Source organism: Triturus cristatus, chromosome 11 (assembly GCF_964204655.1).
Source record: "Triturus cristatus chromosome 11, aTriCri1.1, whole genome shotgun sequence".
Classification (NCBI taxonomy): Eukaryota; Metazoa; Chordata; class Amphibia; order Caudata; family Salamandridae; genus Triturus; species Triturus cristatus.
In genome coordinates this window covers 563,792,266-563,816,775 of record NC_140594.1, presented here as the reverse complement: position 1 = coordinate 563,816,775, position 24,510 = coordinate 563,792,266, and the positions used below count along the sequence as shown (strand labels likewise).

Sequence of the window (24,510 nt, the reverse complement as noted above, 5' to 3'; positions counted from 1 at the left end):
TTTAGGGAGGAATTTTGGGTTGGTACAGGGAACAACCTTGTTGTGGTGCATTTGGAGAAAAGGTTCTTGAATGGTAAGTGCTTGTATCTCACTGACCCTTCTAAGGGAAGTGATGGCTACAAGAAAAGCGGTTTTCCATGTTAGGAATTGTTGTTCACATTTGTGCAGAGGTTCGAAGGGAGGCCCCATTAGCCTTGTGAGAACGATATTTAAGTTCCACACAGGTGAGGGTGGCACTCTGGGGGGAATTATTCTTTTAAGGCCTTCCATGAAGGCTTTAATGGCAGGTACTCTAAAGAGTGATAGATGTTGCCTGTTTTGTAGGTAAGCTGCAATAGCTGCGAGGTGTAGTCGAATGGACGTATAGGCTAGATTGCACCTTTGTAGGTGGAGTAAGTAGCCTATGATGTGTTGAATGGACACGTCCAGTGGATTGATAGTGTTGTTATGGCAATAAACAACAAAACGTTTCCACTTAGCGGCGTAGCACGCTCTAGTGGTAGGTCTTCTAGCTTCTCTGATGACGTTCATACAGTCAGGGGGAAGATTTAGGTACCCGAATTCTAGGATTTCAGGAGCCAGATCGCAAGGTTGAGCTGCGCTGGGTCCGGGTGTTTGATCTCTCCATGGTTCTGGGTTAAGAGGTGTGGAGAGAGGTGTAGTTTTTGGTGTGGTACTACAGATAGTTCCAGCAGTGTGGTATACCACGGTTGTCTGGCCCACGTTGGAGCTACCAGGATTAGTTTGAGGGAGTGTTGTAGTAGTTTGCGCACCACTAGTGGAATGAGTGGGAGAGGCGGAAAAGCGTACGCAAATCTGCCTGACCAGTTCACCCATATCGCATTTCCTTTGGACAATGGGTGTGGGTATCTGGCAGCGAAGCTTGGGCATTTGGCGTTTTCGTGGGTGGCGAAGAGGTCTATCTGTGGATGCCCCCACATTTGAAAGTACGGGTGAAGAACTTGCGGGTGAAGCTCCCACTCGTGGATCGGTTGTGTCTGCCTGCTGAGCAGATCTGCCACTGTGTTTTGGACTCCTGGGACATGCTGAGCTAGGAGAAAGATTTTCTGGGGTATTGACCATCTCCATATGCTCTGTGCTAGTTGAGAGAGCTGTGGAGTGTGTGTGCCGCCTTGTTTTTGAATATAATACATGGCTGTCATGTTGTCTGTGCGGATCAGGACTGCCCTGCCTGAAATTTGAGTTTGAAAAGATTTTAGGGCTAAGAAGATTGCTAGTAACTCCAGATGGTTGATATGGAGTAACTTTTGTTGAGGTGTCCACTTGCCCTGTGTGGTGAGATGTAGTAGATGAGCTCCCCAGCCGGAGAGCGATGCGTCCGTTGTCAGTACTATTTGAGGAACCGGGTCCAGGAACGGTCGACCTTTGGAAAGGTTTGTGGTGTTCCACCACTGCAGAGAGCAATGGGTGCGACCGTCTACCAACACCAGATCTGTTAATTGACCCTGGGCCTGGTTCCATTGGCGCGCTAAGCACTCTTGGAGAGGACGCATCTGGAGTCTTGCGTGAGGTACTACGAAGATGCAAGAGGCCATCATTCCTATTAGTTGCATAAACACTCGAGCTGGAAGGGAGTGTTGTGCTATGAATTTTGTGCGTAGAGCTTGAATGCTTGCAATCCTGGCAAGATTGAGGTAGACTAGCGCTCTTGAGGTGTCTATGGTGGCACCAAGGTATTGTTTTATGTGGGATGGTTGTAGATGGGACTTCTGATGATTTACTGTGAAGCCCAGCTGGTGGAGTAGTTGAATGGTGGTGGACGTGTGTTGTACACACTGATTGTATGACCTGGCTTTTATCAGCCAGTCGTCTAAGTATGGGAAGACGTGGATGTGTTGTCTTCGCAAATGTGCTGCCACCACTGCTAGGCACTTGGTGAATACCCTTGGCGCTGTTGTGACTCCGAACGGGAGCACTTTGAATTGGAAGTGTTGTCCGTCCACTACAAATCTGAGGTACTTCCGGTGAGCTTTGTGCACTGGAATGTGGAAATAAGCGTCTTTTAGGTCTAAAGTGGTCAAAAAGTCGTTTTGGGAGAGGAGCGGAAGTAGCTGCTGAAGCGTCACCATATGAAAATGGTCTGAGTGTATGTATGTGTTTAGGGGCCGCAGACTCCCATGTTTTGTTGGTTGGTAGGTAGGAACGGGCTCTATTGCCTGTTTCTGTAGGAGGGAGATTACCTCCTGCTTTAGGAGTATTAGATGTTCTTGTGACATTGGGCGCTGCCTGGGTGGAATGTTTGGGGGGGGGTAGATATTAGTTCTAGGCAGTAGCCTGACCGAATTATTTGTGTTACCCATTTGTCTGAGGTGATGGTAGCCCAGACAGGAAGGAAATGTTGGAGTCTGCCCCCGACCGGAGTGGAATGGTCTGGGGGGAGCGGGGGGAAGTCATTGGGTAGGCGTTGTGGCAGAGCGGGCGTTGTTTGTTTTGTCTCTGCCTTTATTATTGTTACCCCTATAGCTGCCTCTTTAATAACCCTTTGTGAAGGTGGACTGAGTAGGGGATTTGTATGAAGTGGACGCGGTGTCTGAGGAGTAACCTCTAGATGTACTTTGAAAGGAAGAGCGGCGAAAGGAGCGTCTAGGAGGGTGTGACAGTAAGGCTCCCATGGGATTTCACCGTATCCGTATCCTTCTTCAATTTTTCTAGGGCCTCATCCACTTTTGGGCCAAATAGATGTTCCTGGTCAAAGGGATGGTTAAGGATGGAGGCTTGTACCTCCGGTTTAAACCCTGATATTCTTAGCCAAGCATGTCGACGGAGGAGGACGCTGGTATTGATGGCCCTGGAAGCTGTGTCTGCTGCATCTAGGGCACAGCGTATAGAGGTGTTAGTAATAGTCTTACCCTCCTGAATTAGTTTGTTGGACTAGCTTTATATTTTTCAGGGAGGTGGTGCATTATGCTTTCTAACTCGTCATAATGTGCCCCGTCATATCTGGCCAATAGCGCTTGAGTATTGGTGATACGCCACATATTGGCTGCTTGTGACGCAGTACGCTTTCCTGATGTGTCCAGTAGCTTTGACTCATTGTCAGGTGGTGGTGCTTCGCCTGACGCCTGGGAATTTGCACTTTTACGTGCAGTGGATACCACTAGAGAATCTAGTGGCGCTGGCCCTCTGATGTAGGATAGATCTGTGGGGGCAGCTTTGTATTTTTTCCTCGATGCGCGGGTTAATGACCCTGGCCGTAACTGGGTCCTTAAAAACTTCTGGCGCATGCTTTACCACTCCTTTGAGCGTAGGTAATATGGAGGTAGACCTATGTGTGGTGTCGAATGTGTCGAGGAGAAAATCTTCCTCCAGGGGGTCGGTATGCAAGTCTACCCCGTCATAGTGTGCCGCTCTTTGCAGTAGATGGTGCAACCCCAATGAGCCTTCCGGTGGAGATAGTCTGGAGAGGTAAAGATCATCTTGTGGGACGTTGGGGATATCAGGGATATTGTAATCGTCCCATGGGTCTGGGTATCCTGTAGGGGTGGGGTCCCCTGTGGGTAGGTCCTGGGGCACATCTCCTATGTCATCATATGGGTCCCCGTGATCATCATCGTGAGGAGAAAGGGTGGGAGAACGATGAGGTTGGGGTGGAGGAGGGGGTGGAGGTGGGTAAGGTGGAGGAGGTGGAAGAGGTGGGGAAGGTAGGAGAACGATGAGGTTGGGGTGGAGGAGGGGGTGGAGGTGGGTAAGGTGGAGGAGGTGGGGAAGGTATTCTGAACGGAGAGGTAGCAGAGTCCTTCCTCTTTGGAGGTGGAGCAGGCTTCTCCAAATGTCTCTTTTTGGTAGAGAGTGTCAAATGTCCAGTTTTTGGATCCTTGGTGAGTGTTATTTGCAAGGGATCCGGTGTAAATAAGTCCGGTGAGGCTGGTCGGTCCGTCTGTGCCGGAGGTGTCGGGGCCGTTGGCGTTTTAGGCTTTTCTGTGCCGTTTAGTTGTTTGGAACCTGGTTTGGGAACCTCTGGACGCTTGGTCGGCGCCGAGATGGGTTTCGGCCTCGAAGTGTCGGTGCCGGTGGCCTTGTGTGCTTTGGTCGGCACCGAAGGTGGTGTCGGTGCCAAAGAGCTGGGTTTCGACCCAGAGTGCTTCGGTGTTGGGCTCGGTGTCGATATGGAGGTCGGCTTCCTTTTCGGTGCCGAAGCGTTTATCGGCACCGACGATAGGCTGGCTCGAGCCCGAGCCGCCGGAAGGCTTGCTTGGCTTCTTTACCGGGCCCGAAGGTGCGGTGTTGGAAGCAGTGTCCTTGGTCTTGCCTAGGCCCAGAGGCGAAGGTGTGACCGGAGCCTTTTTCGGTGCCGGCAGGGGTGTGGATCAGTACTCACGACCCTCTGCGCCGGGGTAATGTCCTCCACATCTGAGTCGTCGGCTTCGGAAGCGCTGACGAGGGCCTCGTCGGTGTAACGCTCTGGAGCATTGATGCCTTCTCCTAAGATGTCATCCGGAATCGTTGTCGAGGAGTGCGCCATAGTTCTTCTGGCTCTTCGGTCCCGAATAGTCTTTTTGGACCGGAAGGACTTACACGCCGGACAGTCTCGAGCCTCGTGTTCAGGGGAGAGGCAAATATTGCATACCTCGTGGAGATCAGTGTGGGGAAATTTGGACCCCCATCGAGGGCACTTTTGAAATGGAGTCCTGTCCATTAGCCAGGACCAGAGCTTGGAGAGGCCCGAAGGCCGTCGTCGACGACCGGAACCGAAGGTCTGTGCCTGTCGGGATGTCAGCAGCACAAGGTAATTAGGCGAGCCACTAACCTGTGAAAACAGCCAGCAGGGACGACAGCAGCGGAGAGAGGCCTCCCTATTCGCCCTGATACTGCCTCCCACCCAGGGATGGTCACTGGTATGGAAGGAAGCACCGTGGGGAACAGGGAAGAGAGAGCAAATCAGGAAATAGCGGATGTGAGTGTCGGGCGAAAGTTCCCGTTCCACACGGCTGGGAGTAACTGCGGAGGAATTAAAACATAAGCATAAGTATCTTGTAGGGAATGAACATGACCAAGACAGTACAGTATCAGTAGTGGGGGATCCTACTACTCACAAGTCTGTCGTGTGGGTACGCTATGGCGTAGTGGGTTCCACTCCTCCCCGTGGCTGCTCTGCGCCACAAATGTCTGGGATGAGAGTCAAGGTAATGTACTTTGGAAATACGATGGCTTCGTACCAATGTGAAAGCGAACAGCGTGTACTCCTCTTTGTAGGGAAGCTAGGCAAAGTAACAGGTATGTGAGCGTCTGAAAAGGGCGTTGTTTAACACGCACTTAGCGCCCCTTACCTGTCACCGTTGGCTGTAGTCGAGTCCGTGTCCGTGAGTAAAGCTTGGGATGGTTCCGTATACCGAAGCGGGTAGGAAAGCGTCCGCCTTCGGAATACCTTGGTCACGCTTCCGACAGCTCCAGCGGGAAGGAAAGCGTCCGCGCTGCGGCAGGGGCGTGTGTGTAGATGGCGGGAATTGCGGCTGGTCCTAGTGTGGAAATATGGATTTTTGTGATCAGTTATGTCCCCTATCCTAGACCCTAACGTCCTCATGTATAAATTACAAGTACATGTATATTCACTCCAGTTCCAGTTATGAAGACGCAAACACATGTGCGTCCTCCGTCAACATGTCCTCTTTCAGATCCGCCATGAATGGGCTGGATATTCCGTTCCTAAGTCCGAAAGGCCACCGGCTTTATATGGTTCATCTATTCCATTTTACAGTTCAGGCGAGTAGGCCCTGATTCTGCCATCAAGCTTTTTCTAGCCTTCTACCTTTGACAGCTCCAGTCTGAGCTCGCATCTGTATCCATGAACTTTGTCCTACTCCTTGCGCGGCTAACGGTGCCTGACTCGGCCTGTCTGCCTGCCAAAAACTGTATTTCACCTTCACGTTATCTGCTCCGCTCCTCATCCAATGCATTCCTGTCTAGTAGTTTAAATAAACATTCTTCCAGCTACCGAGCAAGAGGCCTGGCCTCACTGTCTTCGTGCAAATAATTCATAGCTCCTGCTACTATGGAAGATTTCTGCTCCCTCGCATCTCATGTAGACACTTAGACGCTTGTACACGCACTCACAGGCAGTATAGAATAAGATTTCGTCCAAGAGACCTTCCTTTTGGATAACACAGTTCTTTAAACATAGGATACTAGATATGATTTAGGATTAGGTTGACTTGACCCTCCAGACTTTTGTCTCCACATGTAGAGCTAAATGCCAAGTTTTCCTTCACCCCCTAGTTGCACGTCAATCATACGTCATGCGGCGACGCGCGCATCTCTGCCAAGTATTTCTGCTGACATTGCAAGATTCTCTTATGGATCCACCCATGTGTTACATCATATATGATGACGTTTTCTAGTTACGCCTATTTTAGTTACGCATGCATATTTTAGTCTGTCTTATCAGCTGTTACGCCTATTGCATCTGTTTTCACTGTAATGCCTTTTCTATAAAAATGATTACCTGTCAATAATGTATTGTCTTCACTTCCTGAACCTCCGCGGTGATGGAATCTGAAGCCTGCAACTCGAGTTGTACAAGAATAAAGCCCTTTCAGAACCTCTAATACCACGGATTCTGCCTCTCATTTTACTGAGTTATTCTTAAATGATTTCCGCATCAAAAATAGTACAGGTAATTAAATTATTTACCACACTAGCGGGAAGGCAAGCGTCCGCGGTAGGCTGAGGTCCCAATGGTGACACTGGCTCTGTGGCGGCTCGTAGCGGGAAGGCAAGCGTCCGCGGTAGGCTGAGGTTCCAATGGTGACACTGGTTCTGTGGCGGCTCGTAGCGGGAAGGCAAGCGTCCGCGGTCCTCTGGGAATCCTAGGCGAAGGTAAACCACAACGAAGCCTCGATGCAGTCTTCTGGTTCCAGTCGGATTGTCAAGCACTCACCTTGTTTCAAGGTGGAGCTTATATAGGGGTGGGTTCTTTCCTGGTTCCCGCTCTTTTCCCGGCTCTGCCCTGCGGTGTTATGAGAGTTGTAGTGCGTGTGTGTGTGCACTGCTCCCGTCCTTTTCTTTTGGTTGGAAGGGCCTGAGACGCGTGAGGGAACTCTCGTCCATGCCTGTCTCCCTGGATAATCGCTACAGTGCCGATGAGAAGGTGCGTCGAGTGGGGGAGATCGCGATCGAAACAATACCACGGTTTGGGGTAAGGATTGCGTGTCGATCGTCGAACTGGAAGCTGTTCGGAACCGGAGTGCGAAGATTACATCCTGCCCGATGGCGGAAAAAAACAATCTGAGGATGGAGCCGAAGTCCATGCGCAATACGATCCAAAGGAGGAGTCACCGACCTCGTGACTTCCAAAGACTTTCCAAGAGGAAAAACAAACTGCAAACATCCGGGCCCAACACCAGATGGCGATCTATGCACACGTGTGTAATCTGCAGCTCATATGCCTCGAACATAAGATCCCTTGAAGCGGACTTATGTAAGTTTTTATGACAGAATACACTGTCAGAAATAGTATGTCCTAAATATCACTTACAAAATGATTCAATGAAAGACCAAATAATGACCACTGCTGGGACCCGTTATCGCACCCTAAGCCTTTTGCGCAGAGCGTTCATTTGGCTGCCCCTCGCAGTACGTAGAACCCTAGTTCAGGCTCTGATTATAGGTCGCCTCGACTATTGTAATGCCCTACTGGCCTCTGCGAATGAGGCCCTTCTTAGCAGATTACAGATCGTTCAAAATGTGGCCGCACGCTTAATCCTTAATAAGCCACCTCGTACCACCTCCGGGCCACTATTGAAGTCTCTTCATTGGCTTCCTATTCGTCAGAGAATAAAGTTTAAGCTCTGCTGCTTTGCCCATAGAGCTGTTATTGATAAATGCCCGAGTTATATAGCGGATAAGTTTAAATTTTATCGCCAGAACCGGTGTCTTAGATCAGAAAGCAAAGGGCTGCTGGCAGTCCCTAGTTTTAAGAAAATTCGAACTGGAGGTAAAACAGTTGCCTTCCTGGCCCCAAAATATTGAAATTCCCTACAAGAGGAGCTTCATAAATGTTCTAGTTTCACGCGCTTCAGAAAACTCCTGGAGACTGAATTATTCAAGGCCTGAATTATGGAAATTTATGCCAGTCTGCTCAGTTTTCTACGCTAGCGCGGAGATACCCCTGCGGGGGCGATTCCTGCGCTTTACAAATTCCCTACATACATAAATAGTTCCACTTTGTGTAGATTTTCTGATAACGGGTTAATATTTTGTAAACAATATAAAAAACAATATTTAAGATGGCTGATATTCTGCTACATGTTATGGAAAGAAACATTCAATCAATCATGATTTATAAACTGCGGCTAATCACCAGCTAGGGGATTCAGGCGCTTAATATTGGTGTAGGATAAAACGCCTCACAACAGTAGGATTGTCAAGCCAGATCTACAAATCCATGTGGGTTAATGACTACCCTGCTTTTATCTGTGCTGCTGCCAGAGAGACAGACATCATAAATTATCTAGCTATCCTAAGACAGTTTAATACCATTACAATACCAAGTGTGTACCCCTGAAAGTTCAACCTCAAGCTGCTTCATAAATAAACAAAATGATCACAGCTGCGAGATGGGCAAGCACTTTTTCTTGTTGAAGCACACAACATCTGTCCAAAATAAACATGTACAACTGGCTCCGGACATGTGGGTGGAGCCAAAGCCCCTCTATAGTGATACTCACATAATTTTCTGGCAACAGCTGCGCTCTCAAGCCAGACTATGAAAAGGCATAATGAGGGTCAGGATATTAAACTGAACAAGGCATTATTAGAGAAGGCAGGAAAGTTGCAACTGAAAAGGTAACATGAATGGATATGCCAGTTTTTCATCAAGTACCACTCTGTGACTGTTGGTATAGGGTAATTCAGTCATCGAGGCATCGCCAAAGAAGCCTGGGGAGTCAGTTAAAAATCGATGTCTTGTATGGAGATGCGCTTCAGTTTTGGACTAATACAGGAGAAATAAGGTTTGAATTTTGCATACCGGTTACAATATGTAAGAAGCCTGTAGGTATCCTGTAATGTGTGACACAAACAATAGTTTATGCCTTGCATTTATTTCTTTTCTAGCAACTCTATTGTCAATTCTTGGAAAGGTTTTCTTCTACTCTACATTAATCTCTTGCAATCCGCATCACTTTGCTTCTCTCAATTTCACAGTTGACGAGCCGGACGCACACAACAGCCGTGCAGCTATCCCACAAATTTAAACTTTTCTGCATTTCACGCTATGCCTGTATTCCAATTTGCACTTCTGAATTTCAGTTGTAGGTAGGTCTTTCAGAATCAAATAATATGCATCAACTCTTTCAGTACTCACCAACCCACTGTTCAGGAATAATCCCATCATCTCTCTGCTTTACAGGTTCAGGAATGATTCTGCCAGTCCGGACGGAAACTCTCACCCTTTCCCCCTCCTCTGTGTATCGCCATTCAATTGTTGTTGGTTTCCTGGTTGGAGGGGAAAATGTATTTTTTGTTACAATTTCAGATATGTGCATTTCCCCAAAATAAGAAAGCAAACAGCGCTCACGACAGAGAAAAGCGCACACACCTTACAGTACGTGGGATCTGAGGAAATGACAAGTTCTGGAGTGCGGTAACTCCTTATGCTAATGTAAATATCACAACTGTTTGTTTAAGCTAGAGCAGATGCCCATATCAAATGCATGGTTTTACCTACTGTTCCCTAGAAAGAGCTATTCAGGATTTTATTAAACTACATGACAATTTTGGGATTTGCTGGCAGAAATAAAATCATATCAGCAACCTTTATGTGGTGCAATATAATATAGAAACAAAGCCAACAGGTCTTGATTAAGTGAGACTTACTGGCTTTGCTAATGGTTTTAGCTATAGTGCAAATGCCTGAAAGTAATGTACAAAAGCTGTATAAGACAGCCAGCTTTGTCCGTGTTATATTGCTTTTATTCACAGCTATTTTGCACTGAATCTAGCACTGCTGTATAATATGGCTAAAAAACCATTAACAAAGCAAATAGATCTTGCATAGGCCGGGGGGGGGGGGGCGGAGCTAGCCACAAAGAGATGGCCGCGTTCTGAGCAAGCTCCTTTCAGACGCCTGAAATATCCTGAAAAATCCTACATGCACAGAAGCTAGAAGATGAGAAATGGTGGGAAGTAGCTCGGGCTAGCACTGGGTACCTTTATGAGCTGGAAAACTGACCTTGAAACACACAACAGTTGCGGAGCGGCTTTCGGTAACCTGGGGCCCTGCCGAAGAAAGTGAAACTGGAGCCGCGGGCTGAAGTGGGAGGCTAGTCCGCAACGTAAAGCACGTAACACAGCGACAGTGCGGTCTGGACCGCTGCGATCGGAACGCTGACTCCGGAGGGCCTAACAAAGACTGAACTATCGGCGATCTGACCCGGGAGCGCTGTTGAGGTGTGTGGGGCAGAAGCGAAATACACGGCAGGACAATGAGCCCGGGGCACACATAAGAGGCAAAGAGGTGAGCTGCATAGCACGGATATAGTGCCCACATCGGGGCCGGAGTGCTGACTGCCTGTGGCGCCCGCTGCAGCGGTTGAATTTTAAAAACATGACTGGTGGAAACTGCATAGTGGGAGGAGGAAGCCGAGCTGTCCGTGTCGGAGACGCCGCGCGGGAGCGGTGCGCTTGAGGCGGACAGGCGGTGCAGTGAGACACGAGGCCGCACCCACGATACTGCGGGTGCGGTGTCTCATTGTGTATGGAGAACGGGCCTGGGCGTGAGAAGCAATCCATGCCCTTAACCACGTGGAAAACCCTGGTCGGCAGGCAGGCGGCCTGTATGAGGGTCGAACAGGAAGAGTAAAGGCCAGATCCTGTGGTCGCCTGCTGAGGTCTGAGGATACACTGCCATATCATTCTTGGACCCCCCTGGGAATCAGAGACCCCTTTTCTGCTCCTTTTATGAACAGACCAGATCTGAGGGTGGGATACACCTACTGTGGCCATTGTATACCTCGCTTCAAGGGGGCTGCACGGCGCCATTATTTGTGGTGAGCTGGGAAATTCCAGGCAGGCGAAATAGGGTGACACAGGAAGTCTGCTCCAAAATAGCCTGCATGTTCCACTGCGGCGGGGGGAGGAAATACGCGACGTGTCAGTATAGCCAGGCGGTCACCTACAGATTTACCTTGCAAGTGAGCTGTGAACTGCACCGAGGGTCTATATCCGGTGGAAGGCTGATGCTGAGCTGTGTGTCTGCCTGCTAGACACGCAAAACACACTGCATACGATGATCTCATTCTATTGTGCTCTCTGGGTCGGACCACCCCGATCTGCTTCCATTTAAACTCTACTATTCTCCATAGAGTCTACGTAGAAGATCAGAGATAACTACACCATGGGCAAGACAGACCGAAATCAGCCAAAAATAACCTTTGAACAGGCGAAAAAACAACTGGACCATGGAGCAGATGATCAGCCATCGACGCGGGAGCGGCAGGCGGAGTAATGAATGATGACGTACAAGCTATGTTCACCACGATCCAAGCCGCATTGACAAACATCGATGGTAAAATAGACTCGCTGACGTACAGAGTTGACAGAATGTCTGAACGCATAGACAAGCACATGGAAAGAATAGATATGGCAGAGCGCAGAATATCCGAAGCTGAAGACAGTCAGGTGCAGATGGACACGAAACAGACCAAGATGGAGAGAGAACTAGCGGCAATGACTGCGAAAGCGGAGGACTTGGAAGCGAGGTCCCGAAGAAACAACTTTCGCCTAACGGGAGTATCGGAAACGACGAACACAGGACCGATGGAGCAATTCGTGGAGCAACTGCTCATATCCCTGCTGGGACGAGAAACGTTCTCGGACATCTTCATAGTCGAGAGAGCACACAGATCTTTGGAGCCGAAAACGCCGGCTGGCTCGCGACCAAGACCGATCATAGCAAGAATCTTAAATTACAGAGACAGAGATGCGGCGCTTTGGAAGGCCAGAGAATTGGGCAAATTGAACCATGAAGGAATGGATATCTCCCTCTACCCTGACATCACAGCATCTGTGCAGGAAGTGAGAAAGAAGTTTGGCACAGCAAAACAAAAACTGAGAGACTTAAACATACAATATGCTATGCTGTACCCGGTCAGGCTTAGGGTCACGGATGAAGGGAAATCACGAATCTACAATGAACATTAGGAAGTGCTGAAGTTCCTCCAACAGAAAGGTCAGAGGAGAAAGCGGAGGAAATCACCGCGGGGAGATCAGGAAGAACAATCCACTACATCGGACGTTGAATGATTGGGTATTGTATGTATTGATAACTGCTCACCACACAATTGGACTGTAAGGATCGATATAATGCAGAACTAAAATGAGGTGGCAGCTGCTATGTGACACTGGATTATCAAGACGAACAAGTTACTTACCTTCGGTAACACTTTTTCTGGTGGATACAGTATCTGCTTGTGGATTCCTCACCTTGTGAATATCCCCAGCGCCAGCATTCCACAGAATTTTATCCCCAGCTCTCCACACCGACGTGGACGTCATAATTCCACGGCTCCGCTCGCGACTCCGTATGACATCGCTGGAGCCATAAGAGCCATGTCGCCGTGATGACGTCAGTTCCACCCATTTCTTCCGTGCCTCCGAGGCGAACAGGTGGACTGACACAGACTCAAGTATACATAGTACACAACATTTGAACCAACATATACAGCACAAAGTCAAAAAAGGAAAGCTAAAAACCAACAGCATTTCCTATAAATGTACTAAATAGAAAATACAATGAATAAACAATCAGCCAAAAAAGGGATCTTTTTAGGTATACAAAGGTGGACAACGGGGAGGCGGGTGGGTCAGTGAGGAATCTACAGCCAGATACTGTATCCACCAGAAAAAGCATTACCAAAGGTAAGTAACTTGTTCTTCTGATGGATACATCTGCCAGTGGATTCCTCACCTTGTGAATAGATTCCCACAGCAGTCCCACTCCCGGAGGAGGGTGTCCACCTTCCTATACCAAAAAGTCCTGCAAGACAGAGCGCGCAAAATGGCCCTCCCTCCTCATCTCAGGGTCCAAGCAATAATGCTTTGCGAAAGTATGGAGGGAGGCCCAAGTCGCGGCGTTACAAATGTCTACAACTGAAACACCCCTGGCCAAAGCAGAGGTGGAAGACTTAGCTCTAGTAGAATGAGCTCTAATACCCTCAGGAGGAACCTTACCAGCAAGGGCGTAGGAGATCTTGATGGTTAGAATGATCCACCTGGACAGAGTGCGCTTGTGCACAGCTTTGCCTTTTGAGTGTCCAATATAGCCAACGAAGAGCTGATCTTCCAATCAAAAATCTTTTGTTCTGTCCAAATAAAAGCTCACTGCCCTTTTAGGGTCCAAGCGGTGAAGTCTCTCCTCCTCCTTGGAAGGGTGAGGGGGAGGATAATACACAGGGAGAGTAATGGAGTGCCCCAGATGAAAGGGAGTAACTACCTTAGTGAGGAAAGCAGCCCTAGTCCTGAGGACCATTTTCAGCATGCAAGGATAAAAACGGGGGTTTTGAACTAAGAGCTTGAAGCTCACTCACCCTCCTTGCCGAGGTTATGGCTACAAGAAAGACAGTTTTAAAGGACAACCGCCTCAAAGGACAGCTATGAAGGGGTTCAAAAGGAGACCCCATCAAAAAATTTAAAACAAGATTAAGGTCCCACTGTGACATTACAAAGGGAATAGGTGGAAACCGATTAGTAAGGCCTTTGATAAATCTTAAAACAAAAGGAGATTTAAACAACGACGGCTGATCTGGAAGACACAGAAAAGCTGATAAGGATGATAAATAGCCCTTAACCGTGGCCACAGCCCAACCCTGCTGAGCCAAGGAAAGAGCAAACTGAAGCACATTAGACAAGTGGGCCATTAAAGGGTCAATGGATGAATGGATGAAGCCTCCACTCGTGGTCGGTGGAAAACGGTCGTCTGAGACTGTCCGCACGTACGTTCAGCACCCCGGCCAGATGATTCACCATCAAGCAAATCCGATGGTCTTGAGACCAGGTCCAGAGTCGCAAAGCCTCTCTGCAGAGACGGTACGACCCTACTCCTCCCTGCTTGTTGACATACCACATTGCGGTAGTGTTGTCCATCAGGACTTGAACTGACTGACCGCGAAGGGAAGGGAGAAAGGCCTCGAGCGCCAAACGTATCTCCCGCAATTCTAGAAGATTGATATGAGACCATCTTTCCTCTGGAGACCAAAGGCCCTTGATCTCCAGATCCCCCAGATGAGCACCCCACCATAGGGTGGAGGCCTCCGTTATCACTGTGGCCACCGTTGGAGGAAGATGAAAGGGCTTTCCTTGAGACAGATTGCCCTCCACGCTTCACCAAGACAGATCCGCTGCAGCTTCTCTGGAGATTCTGACTGACTCCCTGAGATTTCCGTTGTGCTGATACCACTGCCTGCGGAGACACCACTGGAGCGCCCTTATGTGCCAGTGTGCATGGTTGACCAACAGAATACAGGAGGCGAACAGACCGAGTAGACGAAGGACCTTCAGAACTGGAACAATCGCTCCATTGTGGAATAAAGGGATCATCTCCTGAATGTCGAGAATGTTTTGAGGAGGAGGAAATGCTCGACACACAGTAGTGTCCAGTACCGCACCTATGAACAGGTTGCGCTGAGAGGGCACCAGGTGAGATTTGGGTACATTGATTGAAAAACCCAAGTTGAACAACAGATGAGATGTTACTTGCAGATGATGTTGCACCATCTCTGGTGACTCTGCTTTCAGTAGCCAGTCGTCCAGGTAGGGGAAAACCGGAATCCCCGACCTCCTAAGACGGGCAGCCACCACCGCCATCACCTTGGTGAAGACTCGAGGTGCAGTAGTAAGACCAAACGGGAGGACCGCAAACTGGTAATGTTGCGACCCAACCGTAAAACGGAGCTACTTCCTGTGCGACTTCAGAATGGGGATGTGGAAATACGCATCCTGCAAGTCGATCGACACCATCCAGTCTTCTTGCTGCAACGCCTGAAGAACCTGTGCAAGGGTTAGCTTCTTGAATTTCTCCTGCTTCAGGTAAAAATTCAAGACTCTGAGGTCCAGAATTGGACGCAATCTGCCGTCCGTTTTGGGAATCAGGAATTACCGGGAGCAGCATCCCTGATCCCTTTCCTTCTCCGGAACCACCTCTATCGCACCTTTTTGAAGCAATGCAAGAACTGAATATGCTACTTACCAGTATGCATCTGTTCTTGGCATGTAGGGCTGCTGACATTCATATCTGTGCATAGATCGCCGCCTAGTGTTGGGTCCGGATGTTTGCACGTTGTTGTCCTGGAAGAGTCTTAGAAGTATCCTGGGATAGGTGACTCCTCCCCTGGACTACAGTGCGCATGGGCATCCTCTCCATCCTCAGATTGTTTTTCGCCATTGTGGCAGTGATGGAGTAGATACAGAAAGTGATGACCATGCTTACAGTAATTCTGAGAGCTGCAGCTGCTACAGGCGCCGGGGAGGAGGGTGGGCGATATGAATGTCAGCAGCCCTACATGCCAAGAACAGATGCATACTGGTAAGTAGCATATTCAGTTCGAGGCATGTGGGCTGCTGAATTCATATCTGTGCATAGAATACATAGCAGTACCTCCCATTAGCGGCGGCTACCAGTGCCAGCTGCAGCGGTCTGAAAAAGAGTTTTGAGAACAGCCTGTCCTACAGCTGCCTGCTGTTTTGATTGCACATCTACACAGTAGTGTTTGGTAAATGTGTGTGTAGTGGACCAGGTGGCTGCTCTACATATATCATGCAAAGGGATGTTTCCCAGGAAAGCCATGGAGGCCCCTAACTTACGTGTTGAGTGGGCTCGTGGGGGAATCGTTAAAGTGCGTTTAGCCTTTTGATAGCAGATTTGAATACATTTAACGATCCATCTGGCTATACCTGCTTTGGAGATAGCGTTACCTTTGTGGTGTGGGGAAAAGGCAACGAAAAGTTGTTTAGTCTTCCTAAAGATCTTAGTCCTGTCGATATAGTACATGAGGGCTCTCTTCACATCTAGCGTATGGAGTGCTCTTTCTGCGACAGTTTGTGGGTTTTGAAAGAAAACGGGCAGTTCAATAGTTTGATTCATGTGGAACTGCGATATCACCTTGGGCATAAATTTGGGGTTGGTACGTAGTACGACCCTGTTGGCGTGAACCTGTATGAATGGCTCTTGAACGGTTAGTGCCTGGAGTTCACTAACTCTTCTTAAAGAAGTGATCGCCACTAGGAAAGCTACTTTCCAGGTAAGGAATTGAATCTCGCATGAGTGTAGAGGTTCAAAGGGTGGACCCATCAGGCGTGTGAGGACCAAGTTGAGGTTCCACATTGGAGCCGGTGGGTGGCTTGGAGGAATTACTCGTTTGAGTCCTTCCAAGAATGCTTTGATGGCAGGCACTCTGAATAAAGAGAGGTGCTGCCTGGTCTGGAGATAGGCTGATATTGCGGTCAAATGGACACGTATAGAGGTGTACGCCAGATTGCATCGGTATAGGTGTAAGAGGTAACAAATTATGTTTTGGATGGATGCGTCCAGCGGGTTAATGTCATTATTATTGCAATAAATGACGAACCTTTTCCATTTGGCTGCATAGCAAGCTCTTGTAGTGGGTCTTCTAGCTTCCTTAATGATGTCCATACAGTCAGGTGGCAGGTTTAGGTAGCCAAACTCTAGGACTTCAGGAGCCAGATTGCCAGGTTCAGCTGTTGCGGATCTGGGTGCTGAATCTCTCCATGGTTCTGCGTCAAGTGCGCGGGTTTGATCCGCAGCCTTTGATGCGGCACCACGGAAAGTTCGAGAAAGGTGGTGTACCATGGCTGGCGTGCCCCTGTTGGAGCAACCAGGACGAGTGTCAGCGAGTGTTGTCTGAGTTTGCGAGCCACCAGCGGTATCAACGGCGCTGAGGGAAAAGCGCACGCAAATCTGCCGGACCAGTTCATCCATATCGCATTGCCCTGCGACTGTGGATGTGGGAACCTGGCGGCAAAGCTTTGGCATTTTGCGTTTTCGCTTGTGGCGAATAGGTCTATCTCTGGATGACCCCATTGTTGGAAGTACGGTTGGAGTACTGATGAGTGTAACTCCCACTCGTGCATCTGGTGGCTGTGTCTGCTGAGCAGATCCGCCATCTGGTTGTCTTTGCCGGGGAGGTGTTCCGCCATGAGGAACATGTTCCTCTGAATGGCCCACTTCCACATGCTCTGAGCCAGATGAGACAACTGTGGAGAGTGTGTTCCTCCCTGCTTCTGTATGTAGTACATGGCGGTCATGTTGTCCGTCCGGATCAACACGACTTTGTTGCACAAGTGTACTTTGAATGCTTTCATAGCCAGGAAGATTGCCATCAGTTCTAGAAGGTTGATGTGCATCTTCTTTTGTTGTGTTGTCCATAGTCCCTGCACTGTGTAGTTGAGTACATGAGCTCCCCATCCCTGGAGAGACGCGTCCGCTGTCAGTATTATCTGTGGAACAGGTTCTTGGAACGGTCGGCCCTTGCAAAGGTTTTGTGGATTCCACCAATGCAGAGAGTTGTATGCCCAACCGCTCACCAACACTAGGTCTTTTAGTTGTCCATGAGCCTGATTCCATTGACGTGCTAAGCACTCCTGAAGCGGGCGCATATGTAGTCTCGCGTGTGGGACTATGAAAATGCAGGAGGCCATCATGCCTATCAACTGCATGAACACTCGCGCGGGAAGGGAGTGTTGGGGTTTGAACTTGGAAATCAGCATTTGCATGCTGTTGATTCTCACTAAATTCGGCTGAGCTGTGGCCGCCAGAGTGTTTATGGTCGCACCTAGGTACTGTTGTACGTGTGCGGGTTGGAGATGGGATTTTGGGTAATTTAGTGAGAACCCCAGACTGTGAAGAAGGTGAATGGTGCGGGACATGTGGCTGGCACATTGCTGGGCTGACTTCGCTTGAACAAGCCAGTCGTCCAGGTAAGGGTAGACGTGTATGTGCTGCCTCCGCAGATGTGCCGCCACAGTAGCCAGGCACTTTGTGAAAACCCTGGGTGCTGTTGTCACGCAGAAGGGAAGGACTTTGAATTGGTAGTGCTGCCCCTGAACAGTGAACCTGAGGTATTTTTTGTGTGAGGGGTGAATGGGTATGTGGAAATAAGCATCTTTGAGGTCCAGTGTGGCCAGGAAGTCTCCCTGCTTGAGCAGCGGGAGGACTTGCTGTAGGGTGAGCATGTGGAAATGCTCGGAGAGAATGTAGCGGTTGAGGGGTCTCAGGTCTAGTATAGGTCTGAGTGACCAGTCCTTTTTCGGTATTAAAAAATACAGGGAGTACACCCCTGTACCTTGCTCGTGGACGGGTACGACCTCTATTGCGCCTTTTAGTAGCATACTGTGCACTTCCTGCTGTAAGAGCGTTAAGTGCTCTGAGGACATAGGACGGTGTTTTGGAGGTATTGTGGGTGGAGTTGAGGTTAATTCTAGGCAGTAACCGTGTTTGACAATATCTTTGACCCACCTGTCCGTGGTGATGGAGTTCCACGTGGACAGGAACCTTTGTAGCCTTCCCCCGACAGGTGTTATGTGGTCGGGAGGAAGGGAGAGGGCGTCACTGTTTGTTTTTGGGGGAGGACCTGGTGTTGCCGTATCCGCGTCCTCTGCCCTTTGTGCTTGAGCCACGATATCCACCCCGGGTGTTCTTATCGTAGGAACTTTGTGTTTCCCTTGTTGTAGGTTTGCTGTGACCCCTGTCCTCTACCTGCTCCTCTATTTCCGGGGCGACGAAAGGAGCCGCTCCGAAAGGACTGCGTTTGGAGAGCCCCCATGGACTTTGCAGTGTCTGTGTCCTTTTTTATTTTCTCTAGGGTGGTGTCAACCTCTGGCCCGAATAAGTAGTCGGGGTTGACAGGCTGGTTGAGGATGTTATTTTGTACCTCAGGTTTGAATCCGGAGATTCGTAACCAGGCGTGTCGTCGCAACATGACGCTAGTGTTTATGGCTCTGGCAGCTGTATCCGCGGCATCCAGTGCACACTTAATGGATGCGTTTGTGAGGAGTTGTCCCTCCCTGATGAGGATCTCTGCTCCCTCTTTGAATTGGTCAGGGAGATGTTGGAGTAATGTTTCTAATGTGTCGTAGTGTGCTCAATCGTAGCGAGCGAGGAGCGCCTGAGTATTGGCAATACGCCATATGTTAGCTGCTTGGGCCGCAACCAGTTTGCCGGAGGTCTCTAGCACCTTGGACTCTTTGTCCGGGGGAGGAGCATCCCCTGTCGTTTGCGAGTGTGCCCGTTTGCGAGCATTCGCCACTACTATGGAATCCAGCGGTAACTGGCCTCTAATGTAGGTAGGGTCCCCAGGCGCCGACCTGTATTTCTTGTCGATCCTGGGGTTTATTACTCTTGCCCTGGTGGGTTCTTTGAAGATGTCCTTTGCTGGTTTGAGGACACCCTTCAACATGGGTAGAGTTTTTATATTCCTTTCTGAGGATGCGAAAGTATCCATGAGAAAATCGTCCTCGACGGTGTCAGAGTGGAGTTGCACACCATGATTGGCCGCAGCACGTTCAATGAGGGCGTTGAATGCGCCAGTGTCCTCTGTGGGAGACGTTTTCGCTCCATATAGTTGCGGGTCCTGTGTATCCATAGGTGCACCCGGGTCTACAGGGTCATTCCAAGTTTGGTCAGGGTCCTGTTGGCCTTCAGGGTCCATCTCTCCAGGGTAGGGGACGTGGTCACTTGTGTAATCCTCCAAAACGTCTGTTTCGGAGTGTGTAGGAGAGAAGGACTGTGGATCTTGGTAAGAGGAATGGAAAGGTTCGTAAAGAACTGGTTCCGAAGCCACTGGCAGCTTTTTCTTAAGCGGGATCCGGTAGGAGTCCAAAGCTGGCTCGGAAGTTATTCTCCTTTTGTGGAGCATCATTCTGCCGGTGTCGGCGTCGATGATGTGTGATGGTGACGTCTCTGCAGGAGAGCGTTCGGCAGGCGTGATCGTGGTGTGGGTGACACGTGTTCTGATTTGGAACAGTTTTGGGGCCGTGGATGGCGGCAGGCCAAAAGTGATGTTGGCTGGTGTCGGAGAGGCTGTTGGAGCTTTTATCGGCTCGGAGCCTGACGTGTCCTGGAGGACTGCCTTGTGTTTGATGCGTTGCAAGGACGCAGCAACTGGCTGCACCTGGAGCGTCATCGGTTCTTTGGCGCCGACCGGTTCCGTAGAGGCGGGCGCGGGCTTCTTCGGCGCCACTGGGTCATCGAGTCGAGGAGCGGTAGTAGCCGTCGACGTCGTCGATGATTGTGCCTTTGGTGGTGCTTTCGAATCGGTGTGAGACGCAGCAGCCAGTTTGACCTTTGTGGCCGGAGCAGATTGTTTCGGTGCCGGGAGCCGAGTAGGTTTTGCGGTACCGAAGGTCTTTTTCCGTGTGTCGGCGCCGACATCGGCTGCTGCAAGCTCGGCACCGAAGTCTCGTTTGGTGCGGTCGGTGCCGACGGGTTTGGCTGGCGTCGAAGGTGTGGTGGGCTTCGATCCGACCAGCGTCACTTCGGTTTTTGATGAACCAATACAGCTTTCGGTTTCGGTTTCGAAGAAGGGAAACCAGCCGTTTTGGGTAGTAATGGCTGCCGCTGAATGTCCGAGGCCGGGCCAGAGGGCGGGGCCGAAGAACTGCGGGATAGGTCTTGGGTAAGGCCCGAAGGCGATCCCTCGACCGGAGCCGTAGACTGGCGCACTGGGATATCCTCAGTCTGTATGGGTAGGCCTTGCTCGTCACCGGAGCTACTCTCTTCGGCCCCTAAGGCCTCATCGTAGTCTCCTACCTCGGTGTCGGCTTCATCTCTGTGAAAGAGTCGTTCTTCGACGTCTTCCGATCCGGAGTCGTGTTCGGAAGCGGGGCTGGAGGGTAGGTTCTCCACGTCTTCGACATCTTCGTCCTCGGCGCTGAAGATGTTGGTCGGGGCCGGTGCCGCTTGCTGCGCTTCGAGTCTCGCTGCTCGTCGATTCCGGAGAGACTTCTTGGATCGGAATCGGGCACAGGCCATACATGTGGACTCGTCGTGATCCGGTGAAAGGCATTTGTTGCACACCGGGTGGACGTCGACATGGGGATATTTCGCATTGCATACAGGACACCGCTTAAATGGTGTCCTCGATTCCATCGTCGATGTCGGGTCGATGGTCGGGTAAGATGCGAAAAAGTTGTTCCTGAAGTTAGTAAACTAACAAAGATACTATCGATACCGATCGGGAACAGTACCGACGCGAACTAAAGGCCTTTTGGCCTAGAAAAAGTTTTTCCTAACTTGAGTCAAGATCAGCACATCCGAACCCAATGGCGGAAAAAAACAATCTGAGGATGGAGAGGATGCCCATGCGCACTGTAGTCCAGGGGAGGAGTCACCTATCCCAGGATACTTCGAAGACTCTTCCAGGACAACAACGTGCAAACATCCGGACCCAACACTAGGCGGCGATCTATGCACAGATATGAATTCAGCAGCCCACATGCCTCGAACCTCCTTCTGCAGAAGTAGTAGATGGTCCTCTGAGAAACAACCCTTGGCAAGGAGGGTAAGGGGCAGGAAATTCCCGAAAAGGAACGGCGTACCCATTCTCCACAAGGTTAAAAACCCAAAAGGTCCGTCGTGATCAATTTCCAACCTTGCAGAAAGTGGGACACCCGACCCCCAACAGGCCCTACATGATCCAGGATGGGGGATCTAGGGCTGCTTCCCTGTAGCATCATTGGGAGCAGAGGAGGCTGAGGAGGAGGAGGGATTGCGGCCAGAACCACGCCGACCCCTTTGTCTTCCTCTATAGGATCTATAGAGAGGATTTTGTTGCTGCTGCTGAGGTTGACGGAAGGAGCGAAAGGAAGACCGCCCAAAACCTGTATACTCTTTGAAGCCAAAACCTTTCGACTGTGTCTGCAAACCTAATGACTTCGCAGTAGCTCTGCTATCTTTGAACCTCTGCAAGGCAGAATCCGCTTTCTCTCCAAAAAGCTTTTCCCCATCAAAGGGTAAGTCAACCAGAGTGGCCTGAACATCAGATGAAAATCCAGAAGAGCAGAGCCAAGCCTGCCTTCTAATCGCTATGGAAGGACCTATAACTCTGGCCACAGAATCAGCCGTATCTAGGCCTGCCTGAATAACTTGCCTAGCTGCAGCTCGAGTGTCAGAAATAACCTCCATAAAAGAACCCTTCTCCTCATCAGGCAATTTGGGAGCCAACTGTTTTTCAGAATCCATCAAGGCATGAATGTAGCGGCCTAACAAACAAGTGGCATTAGTGGACTTTAGAGCCATGCTAGCTGATGAGAAGACCTTTTTAGCTGACTGCTCAATCTTCTTTGAGTCCCTGTCAGCTGGCGCTTGTGGAAAAGCCCCCGAAGATTGTTTGGAGCAGGATGCTTGTACTACCAAACTCTCTGGAGAAGGATGAGGGGAAAGGAAGCTCGGATCCCCTGGAGCCATTCTATATCTTCTCGCCACAGTCCTAGAAACAGCAGGCGAAGAAAGTGGCTTGCGCCAAACGTCCATAACAGGATCTAAGATAGCCCCATTAAAAGTCAACAGAGGCTCGACAATAGAGGAAGGCGAATGAAGAACCTCAGTCAATAAGTTTGGCTTATATTCCACAGATGGCAACTGTAAGTCCAAAAGCTCAGCGGCCTTCTTTATCACCAAATGGTAAGGAGCCAACTCTTGAGGCGGAGAAGATCTGGAAGAAAGTTCCCACTCAGGAGTGCGTGTCTAAACCACTTGCCTCCTGAATACCTTCAAACTCATCCGATGAGTCACCCAATTCACCTTCCTCCACTTCTTCTGCTCGATACTGCTCCTCCTCTATAAGCCTCTGAGCCTCTCTTCGAGAGCGGATCCGTGGACACGGCGTCGGCGGCGCCGTTCGTGGAGTCGGCTGTGCCGATGGAGTCGGCGGCGTCACACCTGGAGTCGGCACCGGTGTCGAGGGAGGCTCCGACGAAGGCACATGATCCAGACTAGGCCGGAAGGAAAGCTCTCCAGACGGCGCCGGGAACTGCCATGACGCGCCATCGGCATGAAGGGCATAAATGGTGCCGGAGCATAATGTTGTGGCACGCCCAAACTGAACGCCATTGGACCCACGGGACCTGAAGGTGCACCGGATGGGAAGGATGCTCTTTGAAAAACTCCATACATAGCATTCAAAAAATGCGACGGATCCGTGCCCGGAGTGGGGAAATGCGGGTATGGATTCGAACCTGTATCCAGCCGAGGAGTGGCTGGAGCCGGAGCCGACGGATCCTCTACTGGAACCACCGATTCACCTTCAGGCACAGGAGAGAGGTCAGCAACCTGACCAGGCTCGGCGTCGGAAGCTGGATAATCCATCGGCGCCGGAGACTGCGCCGGAGTTATCTTTGGCGAAGGAGACTTCTCCGGAGAGACACGAGGAGATGGAGGGCGAAGGAGAGACCAAGTCCTTACTGCGACGTCGAGGTGAAGGCGACCTCGAAGCCCTACTCTTCGTCGACCGGCACAGAGAGTCATGCTTCCTCTTTTTCTTGTGTCTTCTCGACTTCGACGAGTGCGAAGTTGACGACTCCGGCTTATCTCGTTTTCGACCTCTGCCCTCCTTCTTCGCCTTGGCCATGAACAGCTTCGCTTCCCTTTCCTTTAGAGCCTTAGGGTTCATTTTCCTGCAACAGGAACAGTCTTCCACGTCGTGATCCGACGACAGACACCATTAACAATCTTCATGGGGGTCAGTGATGGACATGTGACCCCCCACATTCCCTACACAGCTTAAAACCTGACTTCCTCGACGAAGACATGAGTACTTTAGAAACAGTAACCCACAAGGTAACTACAAAGTAACTCTACAATCAAGGAGAGTGCTGGAAAACCGTTACTCGTTGACGGCGCGGAAAAAAGGGAACTGACGTCATCACGCTGACGTGGCTCTCTTATGGCTCCAGTGACGTCATACGGAGTCGCGAGCGGAGCCGTGGAATTATGACGTCCATATCGGCGTGGAGAGCTGGGGGAAAAATTCAGTGGAACGCTGGCGCAGGGGATGTTCACAAGGTGAGGAATCCACTGGCAGATGTATCCATCAGAAATAGTCATTTTGGCAAGAACGCTGCGACGATTGCCCTATGGACTGACGCGCATGCCCCTTCTCAGAAGTGATGAAGGCGCGTCCACAAATAGAACCTGATTGCAGGGTCAGGACGACACGCAGGACCAGATAAGTCAAGAGATTGTATTTGTTTGTAACCTACTTGGGGCACTATTTTTACGTACGATCTATAGATCTACCCTGGGTCTCTGGTTTAATGGTGTCTTGTTGGCTCTTGCCTGCTGTCTCACTGGAAATTATTAGTAGATATGTTGCAACATGTTGAGTTTCTGATATACGAGTTGACAGGCGTTTACCCTTGTGGTTTTTTTTCCACAAGAAACTGGGTGGCAGCTCTTGCCCTTCAGTGTGAACCACACCGGTTTATTCATTGGGTTTTCTTTGCTGTAGCGAACTACATCAAGCCATAACGGACTATTTTGAT

At 50.0% G+C, this 24,510-nt stretch overlaps 1 protein-coding gene across 1 annotated transcript in view; it reads right to left on the bottom strand.

Annotated features, from left to right (window-relative positions):
- Positions 1-24,510, bottom strand: part of MRPL24 (mitochondrial ribosomal protein L24) — a 145,155-nt gene that overhangs the window by 5,648 nt on the left and 114,997 nt on the right. The window contains exon 5 of the mRNA XM_085633607.1: positions 9,323-9,453. Within this exon, the coding sequence (XP_085489733.1) occupies positions 9,323-9,453 (131 nt within the window). The remainder of the gene's footprint in view (positions 1-9,322; positions 9,454-24,510) is intronic.